Below are 16,070 nucleotides of genomic sequence, written 5' to 3'. Positions count from 1 at the left end.
TCAAGGCTGTTATCCTTATTCTGTAGGAGAGAGCATTTAAATATAAATTAATAACAAGTGATTATGCTCAAACAAGATGGAGAGTGACAGTAACACTAAGGATTTGTTATGGAGTTACATGTGTAACCCTTTGTTTGACTTATTGTAGAATTGAGGATCGACATTGGAGTAATTCCTACCTATATCATTGCTAGATACAGAGTAGGGATTTCTGTTTTTTTCATTCATCTCATACCTACTCAAAGCTTATTAAATGAAACGTCATAACAGCTAAACTGCTCTCTGTCTAAACATTCTTCAAATTTTCAGGGTGACCATGTTAAAAAAAAAGTTAAACTTTCAACGTTAAAGGCTTAACCTTTTAACTACGAAGGGATTTTTCCCGAATTTGAACAGCCCCTTCTATTGAAATGATAAATTTCTTCAACAAAAAATGAATCTATAAGTCTCAAAGTTTGCACATATATTCTTCTCATTAGTGTCCTTAGCAAAAACAAAAACTCATATAAACTAAATACTCACAGGGATATTCAACATATTAAATTATCTAAATAGCAGAATTTTTTTTAATATAACAATATTTTCATCCATGCTGATACCGATTCATCACCTTGAATATATGTGTAAACCGATTTAAAGTTTTGGCTCTCGAACGCAAATTTCCATTGAGTAGTACATGAAGGCTTACGTGGTGGTAATGGAAGTTTTTATACCAAAGAATCAAATAGAAAATTTAATTTTGTCATCAAGACATTATATCATCATCATATTTGTTAAAAATATATGCTTTTAATACTTTATTGCATTCCATTTATCATCAAATCTATGCTATTTGCAAAAAGACTCTACAGCGTGTCCCAACGAATCCTGAATGACACTTTGGATTTGTTTCATTGAGCAATTAAATAATTGACTGATTTGTCCTCAATATCAACTGATTGATTAATACATTGCAATTCTTGTGAAACAAATTTCTTCATTAGACTCAGGACAACTTAGATGGAAACAAAAAGCAATAATTCGTCAGTGCTTTTTGACGCCATAATGATCCTTGAAAGAAACCAAAAAAAGTAATGTGAAGACAAATATGAAAATTTCTCACCTCACCAGACTACAACCATCTTGACTATTGGATTTAAGCGCCATTCAAAAGTAAGCCCATGCCACATCCCATGTTAATCTGGATGCTCTAAAGGCTGTTCTGGAGAAGATGTGAAGTTTAATTTGTGTAGAATCTAAGTTTTTTACTAAAATATTGGTTCTAATCACTTCTAGACCGAAACGGATTTCTCAACACTAGCGATTACTGGTACATCTAATTCAATAGGGATCATATATTCTTTAATATACAACAATATCCAGTGATATTTGAATTAAATTAAGGTAATTTGTACTGAACTTCCCTAAAAATGGTAAGCTTTGTGCAACATTTTTTTTTATCTATTATGGATAAGAAAATAGAATAATTAGAAAAAAATAATCTTATTCCTTCCATTTTAATGGTTAACTTATTGTCTACAAAATGGAAATAGCTGATATGATATATCGATGTTATATCATATTTTTAATATATATTAGGGTCTGAAATATAATGAAACTAGGTAATACTAAGGGATATATTTTTTGATTGAGAGTAACCATGAACTCCTTTCATTCGTTAGTCCTATTTTGACATTCAAAAGTTCACTATTTTCCTTAACCCTGCCTTGGTGAATATCCGGAATCGAGGAAAAAAGAAACCCCATAAATAAAGCGTATTTAATTATTATAATAATTACTCATTTGAGTTTTGCAGCAAAATTTAAACTATTTCATATATATTTTGCATTCATGAATATCAATTGAAAAGCTAAAACTCTATTTGTATAAATATACATACCATTGGAATGAACGTATTATGAGTATAATGAAAAGTATTGGCAAAAAAATGAGAATCCAAAGTTTTAAGTTCAAAAAGTAAGTAAGGCACCTATGTATATTTGGTAAGCTAGATTTTTTAATTATGTATGTTAGTACATTAAAAAAAAGAACATATATATTCTTTTTTTACTAATAAATATATATAATTATTGTTTTAAGCTATATAATATGTTTATTTTGTTTGTGATAGACATAATGGGTAAAAGTATTTTGCGTGTTCGGCGATTTTTGTCTATACGTCCTGGGCTCTTTTACTTTGATTATTGAGCTTTGCTTTTGATATCATAGCCATATACCCATGATTCGTCACCAGTTAAGATCCTTTTGAGCAAATCAGGATAATCAATGACGTCAGTCTCATAAGCGATGCTCATGCAATGATTTTTTTGTCAAAAATGAGCAGTTTCCTAATAAACATCTTTGAAACTCGTCTCATGCCTCAAAACTTTCGAAAAAAAATTATGACACGAGCCAACTGATGTATCAATATCCTTAACAAGTTCTCTGATAGTCGTTCGACTATTTTATAAAGCAAATTTCTGCACTGCTTCAACGTTTTGCTTGGGCGTCCAGAGCGAGGCTCGTCATTGGCATCTTCCATGCCATCTTGGAAGTTTTTGTACCACTTATATACACTTTTCTTTTACTCAGAACAGTTTCACATTTCAAGTGTTTTTTGAGCATTTAATTTCATTTTTTACACAAAATGTTATGTAAATTTTGATCCATGTTTTTCAATAGCAAAAATCGCCAGACACATGAAATACTTGTAACCGTTATGCCTCTCACAAACAAACTAAACATATTATATAGCTTTAAACAAAAATTATATGCTCTTTTTTGAATGTACTAACATTCAAAAATATAGTATAGCAAATATACGTTGCTCGAGAAATTTAAAAAGTCACATTTCCATTTGAACACACCTAGTATATCTCTCAGTTAACTAAAAGAGGGTCAATATTATTTATCATTGCACAAATGGGTTATTTTGTCTACAAAATGTACGACATCAATAATGTTGATGTCACATGAAAACGCTTTATCAAAATCTAATGATGTACATACGAAGTTCTGTGACTCTTTTTACTAAATAAAATTCCGATCTCTTAACGTAATCACTGACCAATATTTATGGTTAAGCACAAATAATTGTGTGCATGAGATGAAAAGTCCCAAGCGTTGAAACATAGATGATTCGTTTTTTTAATGCATTTCATTTTTTGTTAGTAGCAACCCTCGAAAGACAGCTTTCTAAATTTTATGACAATCTGTGCTTGAGTTTGTGAGTTATTCTGCTTAGTGTGACATTATTTTTGTTATTTTCAAAACAATACTATTCAATAGCAATTTTGTATTTTAATTTTAAACAGCATCTTGATTGGGAAAAAATTCCGTTGCATCTAAGCAATGGCTTGGAAGGTGTGGACTCTGCTTCATAAAGGAAATACAATAAATTGTTTTTAATTAGTTCGATTGAAAGCATTCATGAATTACTGGCTACACTCTATATATTAATAAATATACAATTTCTAATGTTTATTTATTGTTTGACTTTTCTTTTGATATCAAGAATCTCATGTAATTCCTATCTTTGATAAAGGAATAGGTTAAGTACACAAGGGAAGAAAAATACATTCTTAATTCTTGTTTAATAATACAAATATATACATATATGTGTACTTATTTAAATAAACTCTTTTCTTTTGAATTAATAGAGAGAGAGAGAGAAAAAGACGACTAACGATAAATAAATAAATAAATACTCGAAAATTGATAATGAAGACAGCACAAAAAAAAACTTACGTTTTTCCTTCTCCAATATGTGAGGGGAAAACGAAAAAAAAGAAGATAAATAGATATTCATTGGTGATGTTAAAATCAACACTTTTTACTTTTGTTTAAATACTAGAACGGATGGGCAACCGCAAGGGTGATTCCTATTTCCCCTTTCCCCCTCCCCCAAAAAAAAAAAAAATTATGAATATCTGGGGATTTTTAAAATTTTTTTAAAATGTTTGAAATTTCATTTTTGAGATCTTTTTCTAAAAAAATATTTTTTTGTGAATAGCTATATGTTTTTCAATTTTTTTTCCCAAAAAGTTAAATTTTTTGTATATAAATGTTGATTTTCCAAATTTTTTTTGTTAAAAGCTATGAATTTTTGAAATTTTTCGGAAAAAATTCAATATTTAGAATTTAAGTTTTAATTTTTTTTTTAAATTTAATTTATATACTTTTTATGAATAGCTATGGATTTTGGAAAAAAAAATTAATTTGCAAAAAAATCTTAATCTACTTAATTTCAAATATTAAATTGAAAAATTTATTTCCAATATTTAATTTCAATTATAAAAATTTTTTAGAGAAAAATTTACAAAATCCAAAGCTTTTCACAGAAAATTAAATTTTTTGAAAAAAAGTTTGGAAAATTAAATTTTTGGAAATCTAAGTTCTACTACATACTATGAATTCATCTTGACTCGAGTTCCAAGCTTTGAGATGAACAAGGTATTCATTCAGACCGATAACTTTGTGGGTTAACCCTCTCAAACATAATGTCCATCCAAAATTCCGAGGGACAACTACATTGTCAAATCAATTCTACTCCCGGCATATGAGAATGAGATGAAGATTAATATCTAACAACTGTTCACAGTTACTCACCAAAGTTTCAGCCATTTTGGAGGCGCAGTTGTTATGTAACAGTCGTTTGAGTGCGTTGTTATGATTGTTTTTATTCTAAAATGTACAAAATCGAGTATTGAGCTGTCATTAAATATTTGTTTTTGAAATTGTATCATTAAAATAGATTCAAACAATAGCAGATAATATAGAGGCCTGTTGAGTTAAAATTTAACACGTCTAAGGACTGATTCATTCATAGGTCAAAAAACCTACTATGAGCATATTTTGTAAGGTTAGAACTAGTTTTACCTTATGGTAAAAATTCCTCAACCTATCATCTATATAAATAATTTGTGAGAAGATACCGTGTTCATTTTAAAAAGGACTTTTTGGTGGTATGCCAGAAAGGCCAAACCGGAAGCACGTTCTTATTCATAATATACGATGTTCAAGTTCGAACCAATTTCAAAAAGTTCGTCTTATGCTCATTAATAATTAAAGGATTTGGAATGACGGATCAGATTTATAACAATCTGTAATGATAGTCGATAGGGTTCCAATACGGCTTTGGAGAAACTAATCTCTTGGGCTTCGTCGTTATGGAGGATTCCTCATTGGTTATTCCTTCATATATTACGTGCATTGGTGAATATTCTTTGATTAGTGACTCAATTAAATATTAATCCTCATCTCATTCTCATATGCCGGGTGTAGAATTGATTTGACATTGGAGTTGCCCTTTGGAAATTTGGATATACATTATGTTTGAGAGGGTTAACCCTCCAAGTTATCGCTCTGAATGAATACCTTGTTGAACTCGAGTCAAGATGAATTCATAGTATGTATGATGCCAAACTTAATTTCCTCTTTCCTGTGTTATAACAAAGGATCTTATGGAGTCTCTCCGACTCCAAGGGTGACTAATTTATCAACAATGTACTGAAGTGGGGAAAAATGTAGATTCATAATAATATCGAAAGTGGAAGTTCTATGTACCATATAAATGTCATACCTCTGGTAGGTTTAAAATCAAAAAGTTTCATTAAACAAAACTTTTCATAGTAAAATTGAATAAAAGTGCAAAAAATACATTTGCATCTTGTATAGTATGTACACTGTAGAAAATAAATAAAATAGTTATAAGAATCATATAAATTTAATTTTAAATTTCGAATTATTATTGTTATATAAATATTAATTTAACTTATATTGTAAATTAATAAAAATAGACTTTACAATACAAATATGAACTTTATTATGTAAAAGGTATTTAATACCTTTTATGGTTAATACTTTTTTTCATCAAATACTATTTATCAATTTTTGTTATTATTTCTCCATATAATATGTGTATAAACCTTATAATATTATATATTAAAATCATTTGTGTAGAATTTTTATTATATTTTTCCAAAAAATGTACAAAATCTATAGCTATTAACAGAAAATTTTCAAAAATTCAATTTCAAGTATATAATTTTGTGAGTTTTTTTATTCAAAAATATACAGTTACTTACAAAAAATTTATTTTATGGAATTTTTTTTTCCAAAAATTAAGTTTTTTGGAAATAAATTACAAATTTTTCATTTTTTTTAAATAAAACATTTTGTATGAAGCAAAATTAAGTTTTTCGGAATTTTTTTTTTGAAATATACAGTTATTCAAAAAAAAAAAAAAAAATTATATATTATATTTTTGGGAAAATTTTTTTTATTAATTAAATGTTTTGGAAATGTTTTTTATAATGAAATTTCCAATAATAATTTTTTTTTGAAAAAATTTAATATTTGAAATTGAAAAAAAAAATGAAAATTTAATTTTTGAAATTTTTTTGCAAAAAATTTTGTATTTTTGAAATTTTTTTCAAAAAATTTTTATCTGTAGATTTTTTTTCAATCATTTCTAAATCATGTAATGTCCTTGGACTGGACCGAATGAATAAGTTTATCATAGAGCCAGGAACACAGCAATTGGCTTGAGCTGAGCTCATATGACACGAGAGCCCTAAAGTCATTTACAGGGGAGAGCAGAAAAATGTGAAATCGAGAAATGGATTTAGAAATACATCAATAATTTTATATTTTCAATACTACACACAAAAAAAAAAAAATATGGAAAAAAGTGTAGGCAAGTTTTTGGCAAATTTTTTTTACTCAATATGGCCTCCTTTATTATCAATCACACTCTTTCCACTGAAGGCCATGCTGGAGGGAATGAAAAACTCATTTGACAGGTTGTCCTATGCAGCTACCTTGTAGGACTTCAGTGAGTCCCTATTTGAGTGTGAATCTCTTTTGGTTTCCAGTGGGTCCAAATCTGGGAGGAAGGAGACTCTTTGGACCAGAACCGAGCCATTTTATATGTGCAGAACTTTTGGCACTTGGTGGATGTGTGAGAGGAGTCGCCGTACTTATTCCCAAAGTACGGTTCCCATCTGGTTATTTGGTCTTCAGCCATGGCAAGATGCTGTCCCTAAGCAATTTATAGTAGGCTTCCTGACCGATTTTCTGACCAGCCTTGTAAAAGAACAAAGGCATCTTTTTTTCATCAGAGGCGGCCATAACACATTGTTTGGGTTGTATATTTGTTGTGATAAACACCCTTGGACCTCTTCTTTTGATTCTGCCAGTAAGCAACTGTTCCGGTGGTTGTCGAATTGATCAACTGTGAAAATCTTCTTGTCCGAGAAAATTTTCACAATTGACCCATTTACCTTTATTCATGTGAGGATTTTCTTGCACTTCTCCAGCATCCTGGCTTTCATGCACTCTGTGAGAAGATGGTGTGGGGTCCTTGTAAAAGAAACTATTCCCCATCTGTGCTTTATAGTCCTAGGGACGATTCATCGACTTAGTGGGTTCCTCCTTTATATTCTTCCCCAAACTTAACAAGAACTCTGTACCCCTCTTTAAATTATGCCCTCTACATTCTAACATCCTGGAGAGGTATTTTCATCTCTTAGAACACTTTGCAATTTCTGTAATCTTCATAACATCAACTCCAGCATCTAGAAGATCTAAGAGGCGCTGCCTTTTTGCTTGTTGCTCGCTCATGATGATGCAATAATTAGTATAGTTTGTTTATGTAAAAAGGTCGGCAGAAACATAATATCAACGTATCATCAATAAACGTTTTCATAGTAATGAAAAAATAAACATTAATTTAGAGTCCACGTTTTGCTGCCCTGTACTGTATACATACCTATGAATTTTTTGTGTTACTTGACTACTACTGTGCTATAAATGAAGGATTAAATATGAAGAGGGATAGGTTGTGTGTTGAAATCAATAAGGATCCCACATTACTATTTTGTGACACAAGGAAAAGGAAAGATGGTGTAATTGAATTTGGTGAAAATAAGAGGAAAAAAATGGGAAATTAGAAATGATAAGCATACGAGTAAACTTTTTATTTGAAGAAATTTTTGTATTATTTTATTATAATTTTTTATCTTCATATGAAAATAAAAATGTTACACTTAGGCTCTAACAATAATTTTCTTATAATATTATTTCATTATCTAAACGAGCTGAAAAATATATATTTATTTTCTTGTGAAAGAAGCGTAAGTTACGAAAAAGCAATAACAACAATAAAAAATTCATACGAGTAAGGAGAAAGAAAGAAAAAGTAGGGAGGGAGGGAGCGAACGAGCGAGCGGTTCTTACATATCAATAGGAAAGAAAAAGAAGAAGTTAAGAAAGTGGCGCTCAGCCGCCAAAATCTTAATTCCGAATACATTTTTTCATCTTTTACAATATAATAATCTATTCAAAAAAAGACTTTGATAGAGCGCAGAAGGTTTTTGATCCTCAAGATGCTAAGAACTGGCAGTCGCTTTATAAATAATTATGGTGTCCTCATGGGAAGTGAGGGTGAAGGGAGTCCTAAGGGTCTTGGAGGGGAGTCCCATATAAAAAGACCCATGAATGCCTTTATGGTCTGGTCTCGGGGTCAAAGAAGAAAAATGGCTGCTGAGAATCCGAAAATGCATAACTCGGAAATATCCAAGAGACTTGGTATGATCCATTCATTATATTATAATGTAACAATCGACGTGAATCCTCAATTTCTATATTTATTTTAGGTGCTGAATGGAAGGTCTTGACGGAATTAGATAAAAGGCCCTTTATTGATGAGGCCAAGCGTCTTAGGTTCGTAGTATTATATGATATGTACAAATGAAATTATGATTTCTAATGATTTTGTTAATATTCATTCTAGGGCTCTTCACATGAAGGAACATCCCGAGTACAAGTATCGACCGCGACGGAAGCCCAAGCCTCTCATAAAGAAAGACCTCTCTAAATACCATTCCTCCTCTTACTCAGGGAGTACTCCTATGAGTACCACCACATCTTCCCCTTCCTCCAGTTCATCCATCACAATCACATCTACCAAAGCAAGTCATCATCATAATTATCAGCAATGTTCAAACAATTCCTCCAACACTTCCTCCCCCATGGATCCACCTCCATTCCTCCTCTCTCTGAATCCCTATCTTCGAAGGGACCCCCACCACCACCACCACCACCACCACCAAACAGAGAAGGAAGAATCTCAACACCAACGACGAAGACTCTCTTCTTCATCCGGCAAATCCGAAGAGTTGGACGTTACGTCGCTAGAAAAGGACTCTCCACCCCATAGAGAATCTCCTATTCTACACCCGGACTCTACAACAAGTCCACCTCCCCTAAAAGACACTCCTGGACTCTTCGACCCGGCAAACCCCCTCTATCCGCATTCACATTTATTCAATTGGTATCATCCGGGCTTACTCCCCTCATATGTTGCATCCCTTCTACCCCCGCCACCTCTTTTATTTCCACACTCCATCGTATCTCCTCTACAGCATAGAATCAATCCTTTTGACATTCGATCCCTCATTCAGGATCAATCCGGATCCTCGTCTTCTTCTTCTCTTTCCTCTTCATCCACCATCAAAAAACCCTTTAGTCCTTACACATGAAAGTGATTGTTGATACATTTGTCAAAGAAGAGAAATATTATACCTACTCAATCATCTAGTTCATACTTTAGGAGCATTTGGATGTGTTTATTTTTGTGTGTGCGTGTTTTAATATATTATCTTTTTATATAAACATTGTACTCACAATTAGGTGGTACCTTAATTGATTTTTTGAGTCAATTCTTGTGTGGAAATTACACTTCCTCTTGTCATCAAGATAAGATTTATCTTAGTAACCATTATTAATGCATACGTTTTAATTAACAAAGTTTATCCATATCAACTCATAATATAAATTATATTATATCATTAGATTTTGTGTTAATGTTTTTATATATATCATATTATTATGACGTTATTAATTATTATCAATATAATATATATATATCTATATTACAAATAGTTATAAGTCACTATTATTCAGGGACGTCCGCAGGATTATACTCTTTTTCTGGGGAGGTTTTTTTTTTTTTTAAATGCCCAAAATAAAATTTCTCCGAAAAAATAACAAGTAGTAAATTTTTGGAAAAAAAATTTCAACATGAAGTTTTTAGAAAAAAAATTGATAAACTAAAAATTTTATTTCTTTTGGAAAAAAATTTCAAAGATTAAATTGAAAAAAAAAAAATTGCAAATATCCACGATTGTTTACTTAAAATTGAATTTATTGAAAAAAGAAATCAAAAATGATATTTTTAAATTGAATTTAAAATATTAAATTTTTTATAAACAAATTCAAAAGTTAAAGTGTAAAGATTAAATTTTTTGAAAAAAAATGCAAATATTTACAGTTGTTTGCTAAAAATTGAATTTCTTGAAAAAATAAATTAAATATTTAATTTCTTGAACAAAAAAAAAATCAAATATTACATTTCTTGAAAAAAAATGTACAAAATTAAATTGTTAAGATTAAATGTCTTGAAAAAAAAATCAAATATTCAAAATTGTTTTATAAAAGTTGAATATTTCGAAAAAAATGCAAATATCGAAAATTGTTTAATAAAAATAGAATTTTGTTTAAAAAAAAAAAAAATTATTATAAAAAATTCAATTTCGTTGAAAAAAAATTGAAAATAAAATTTTAAAAGTAACATTTTGTGTAAAAAAATTCAAAAACTCACATTTGTTTCTCAAATTTTTTTTCAAAAATCCCCATTTGTTCGCAGAAAATTAAATGTTTCTGTAAAAATAATCAAAATTGATATATTCTAGTAAGAAGCAAGGCTTCCTTTTTATTTTTTGAAGGGGAGGGGTACTACACCCCCTCCAGGCCACCACCACCCCTGCAGACACCCCTGTAATTAAACTTCTTGTATTGACGTTTTTACAACATAACTTCACACACTTCGTGGTCAACTTCTTTAATATACATATATATTTTTTAATAATCGTATTAATAATGGTGAGTTATATATTAGACCAATAACAAAATGGCTATAAATGATATTATATACATAATACCAAATAAATTCATACATCTTAACTTAATATGTGCACGTTTGTCCCCCTTATTCTCACTTAATATATTATTAATACTACATATTATATTGTTATAAATAAATATATTGTAGATGTAGTGAGGCTCAAATAAATAGCCCCTAGTCATTGATATATATATATATTAATATTATCTAATACTTTATCAAAAAAGAGTCTTATTTACACGGAATATTGTACTCTAAGTAGTAATAATCATCCATGAGTTGTAAAAACATTACCTAGAATGCGCCAGAATCTCAGAAGTGTCTGCAAAATTATATTTGTGTGTTTGGGGGGGGGGCTAGTTTTTGTATTTTACAAAAATTTCAAAAATCACAAGCTATTCACAAAAAATTCTTATTTTTTACAAAAAAATTATTTTTTTTGGAAAAAATTGTCAAAAATCCATAGCTAAAATCCATATGCCATATGGCTATCAAGACTGATATTTGTAATTTTTTAGTCACGATAATTTGGACCTCCATCCTGGACTTTTGAAAAATAAAAAATACATTTTTTCTAAAAAAATATAAGAATATTATAATTTTTATAAAAGAGGCCTATTTGAAAATATTTTTTACTTTAAAAAGAAAGGCCAGGCCAGGGATCAGCATTTAACTTTAAGAAAAAAAAAAAATTATCTTATTAAAACTTCAAATTAAAGTGTACACTTATCTTTGCCACAGGCACGCTAAAACTGGTGCATGGACAGATATATAAACTTAACTCTTCGTTCCTGAATATCTTTTTCCAAAGACAACAAATCCTTATTTTAAAATAATAAATCAAGATTAATTTAGGGGTTCAAGAAGATATAGTTGGTTATTCTTAAGGTAAAAACATTATATGTTGGTATTTTTGAGCAAAAAAATAAAAAAATAAATGTGAAATGGCAATAACTTAATACAAATATTAGAAATCAAATTAGTACCTATCAGTTTCTGCTGAGGTTGCATAAATTAAATTAAATAATAGCTCCACAATGCATACATTGAAAAAAAAAAGTATTGAAAAAGTCAAATGGAACGACTTTAAAGCAAATAAAATTATGAAATTCACTGAACCTCGATTAATTGAAAATAAAATAAAATTGGGTTAACATTTAGATTTAAACGAATAAGAAGCATGTTTATAAATCTGGGGGTGTGGGATATCCCATTTCACTAACAAAGGGTTACCAATCGCTTCATAAATTATGAACACTCGTGGGAGACGTCTATACTATTCTACATACACATTTTGGAGAGTTTTCTTTTTTAATCAAATCCTTTATATTAATAGAGTGTACATATGATTTATTTTTAATATTATCTGTAGTCACATACTTCTACCCACAATTAATGCCCCTTGGCTTTGTTATTCTTGAAGAATCTTTCATTAGTGTTCAGTATGTTGTTTTTACTCACAATAAACAAAACATACATATTTTGAGGTGGAATCCACACGGCGTATTATCTGTCAATCACGTCAATACCCCCATAGATTCATCCATACTTATTGTTAGAAGGTTCAAGGTATTCAATGACTAATTCAAATCAATGGGTCTTTATTGATTTGAGAATGCAAATCAATTAATTGATGATATTATAAGGGTTTTATTAGGCTAAACTACTTTGGTGAATCGGTATCCAGAGAAGAAGAGAAAAGCTCTGTTATTCAAAATGTTTTGTTCTTGGTCATACAAAAATAGACAAAGAAATTTAAGGGCTGTGTCACAAATTTGAGGGATGGATACCAAGACACGGCTGGCTCAAAAATGTGGAGTACAAGGGTGGCCATTCCTCTAATTCGCTAATAGGTGGACTAAGGAAGAATGAGTCAATTTACTAATTAGGGGATTAGTGATACAATTTCTCTTGTAGGAGAATTGTAAGGAATATGAGGTACCCACGAGAGGGGGGGGGGTACTGGAATCAATAATTTTTAAGAATTATGAGTAGTGATGGAGATCACATGTATTTTAGGCATTATTTTTATAAATTTCATAATTTATTATTTTTGATAAATATACAAAGTTATAATTTACTTATGCTCAATTTCCACAAGGATAGGATTACAAGTTCTTGTTGATGTATTAATTGAAGGGTATGGGAATCAATTAGTTCCTTTAATATGAGGGGCACCTGACAAAGCTTTTCCGCGTCTAATTAATATGAGATCTATGTTTCTTATACCTAAATTTAAAATCATAAAAAATAAGGGCAGTTTATCCCCTCTTTCCTGAGGAGTTTTTCACGCAGGGGCTTCTGTAGTTTTTCAAATTCTTTCACTAGATTAGCGGAGATTTCATCTTTATTAAGTGCCGTTAATTTTATTTCAACTATTTCTAATTTAAGTTGTTTAATGATGTTATTGGAGAATAAAATTCCCTTGATCTGTGTTAATGACTGCAATTTATTATTAATAGAATTACTTGTGCATGCTGGATCTATTACTTTTAACCGATCAAAATTGGATCTTGTTGCTACCTCGTAATATATATATATATTGACAATCATATTATTTCTAAGGAAATGTTTTGACTATCAAATCCAAGTGTATAGCTACGCTTTTAATTAAAAATGACTTAACAATATTTTAATAAAAATACTAAGTAGAATGTTATGAAAAATTATATATTTGTCATTCATTTTAAAAATTGTGGATAATTAAAATGAAAGCGATAGTGTAGAAGTACTTAATAGATTAATTGTAGCTGGTTTGATTTATTTATTTTCCTAGCTAATGACTTTTTTCTGTTTTTTTTTATGAGGAAAGGTGGCATGATACAATAAGGGTAATGACGTGTTATGAGTTTAATTATAATGGTAACAGCTTAGAAGAACAAAATGTATTCTTCCGATTACGATACTTGGAATAAAAAGCAGGCGAGTAAAGAAATACATACGGTTTGAATCAGTACGTATGACTTTTAAATATATATTTGTGATAGGGGATAAGAGGGATCGAAGGGGTCGTCTGATGTACTCAAAAGCTCAATCTCTACTCATTAAGGTATGAAGAATAAAAAATCTAAAATATAGTCCTTTAAATGCATATGGAACATTTCGAAATTACGTAACTTACATAATTGAACATTTCCATACCAAAATTTATATGTTAATTTTCGGAATCTTTCAAACTTTAATAAGGACTTTATCCCAGTTTTGGTACTTACTGCTATATTTTACAATTATTTTTGCGAAATACAACTATTTTAGGGCGTACTATAGATAGTGATGAAAACCAGGTGTATTTTTTAGCTCGACCATTTTTGTGGTGTGATCTATAGAGTAATTTTTATTATCCTAAGCTGTTGGTGAACTTTTTAGTCTCATGACATTCAATTATATTCAAAACCTGATTGAAAATTCGTGTACACTCATAAAAGACGTAAAGTAAACTTTAGGTTTCCTTGTGGAGTGATAATTGTAAATCCATTTTCGAATTGAGGATCGACATCAAAGTAATTCTTGCTTTTGTTTTGCTAACAGGGGCGTTTGCAGAGTTTTTACTTCTTTTTTTTTTTTTTTTAGGGGGGGAATAGTTTATTTGGATTATTTTGAAAAAAAAGTCTATAAATTATTAGTTTTTTCTTTAAATTTGAAAAATTGTAATTTTTAATTTAAAAATAAAATTTTTTGGAAAATAATTTAATTATTTTTTTTTTTTCAAGAAACATTAATTAAATTTTTGCCATTCAATTTTTTTTTTTTTAAAAACAAAAATTAAACTGTTGGAAAAAAAAGACAAAAAACTTACAAATGTTTAGAGACAATAAAATTTTTTTATATATATTACATTTTTGGAAAAAAAAATTCAAAAATCCATAGTTAAACAATAGAAAATTTAATTTTTTGGAAAAATTTGGAAAATTAAAATTTTTGAAAAAAAAAAAAAAAAAAAAAAATATAGAAAATTTCAATATTACATTTTTGTAAAAAAAAACTTTCAAATTGTAAATTTTCTAGTAAAAAAGAAACATCATTTTTTTTTGGGGTTGTGGATGGGGAGTTTCATCATCATTTTGCATAATGCTCGTGGTAGAGACGCAACAGGGATTATATTTATGTATATGATACCTTGTACATAGTGAAACAAATTGTTTTACTCATTGTGTGCTATAGACTAATTAATATTCATATTCAACAAATATACTACTAACTATATGCGTTGATAACTCACACCTTGTTTTTTTGGTATTATTAAGGAACATCTCTTTAGTTCCGTGAAATGAAATACTTCTCATTAAAACAAGAAAATATGATTTTGATTGAATAATGTGGGCACGAACGAATGAATTGACGGGAGGTCTTGGCTTTTATCCAGGGGCGTTCATTCTATTTATTCAAATAATATACATACATAATATCTGTTTGTACATATAACTTTTATTTTTCAATATATGTAATAAAACGCGCTTCATTGTAGGGGAGACAGGGACAATTGTACATAAGACTATTTTGTTTTTGATATCCTTAGTCCGAGCTGCCTTGAATTAGCCTCACCAAATTTTACTGCAATATAACTACATATGCCTTTAATTCATTTGAAAGGCATAACAGGACGTTGAGAACGTTCAACGTTACTTGTGCCCATATGGAGTCAATGGTTCTTCCACTTTAACTTGTATTTCAATAATAGTAGTCAAAGGTTGCAACTGTAACCGTAGAGAAGGTTGCATCCCTTAAAAATATCGATTTTGAGTAAGAGATTTAGAAAAGTGCACAAAACAACAATTTTAGTATAATTAAATCGACTTCTCCTGATGTTCAATTATTAAAATTCCATGTACTTTAGTAGATTAATATATAAAAAGATTTATAGACAGAGATGTAAATTGTGTAGGAGCGCGAGGAGAAGGCGGGAGTAAGAGATACGATATTACAGAATTATTTCCCCCATGAGTATTAGCTGCATGAAGAGAAAATGAATTACTTTTATAAAGAGGAACCCCTTTTACATTTAAAATAGCATTAGAGTATAAAAAATATTGTAATTATATTTAAATTCATATTTATTTATTTTAATATGGATTTTTAAATCAATGTACATAACAAATGGGTGATAACTTTTCTTTTGGAAGGAGAT

At 29.5% G+C, this 16,070-nt stretch overlaps 1 protein-coding gene across 1 annotated transcript; it reads left to right on the top strand.

Moving 5' to 3' along the window:
- The first annotated feature begins 8,284 nt into the window (after positions 1 to 8,284).
- Positions 8,285 to 9,923, top strand: LOC121116053 (uncharacterized). The gene is made up of 3 exons (XM_040710264.2): positions 8,285 to 8,568; positions 8,637 to 8,703; positions 8,774 to 9,923. Exons 1-3 carry the CDS (start codon positions 8,367 to 8,369, stop codon positions 9,519 to 9,521), a joined length of 1,017 nt encoding a protein of 338 aa, XP_040566198.1. The 5' UTR covers positions 8,285 to 8,366; the 3' UTR covers positions 9,522 to 9,923.
- Positions 9,924 to 16,070: the final 6,147 nt, after the last annotated feature.

This window comes from Lepeophtheirus salmonis, chromosome 4, assembly GCF_016086655.4.
Source record: "Lepeophtheirus salmonis chromosome 4, UVic_Lsal_1.4, whole genome shotgun sequence".
In the NCBI taxonomy this organism is placed as follows: domain Eukaryota; kingdom Metazoa; phylum Arthropoda; class Copepoda; order Siphonostomatoida; family Caligidae; genus Lepeophtheirus; species Lepeophtheirus salmonis.
This window is presented reverse-complemented; position numbering and strand designations above follow the sequence as displayed.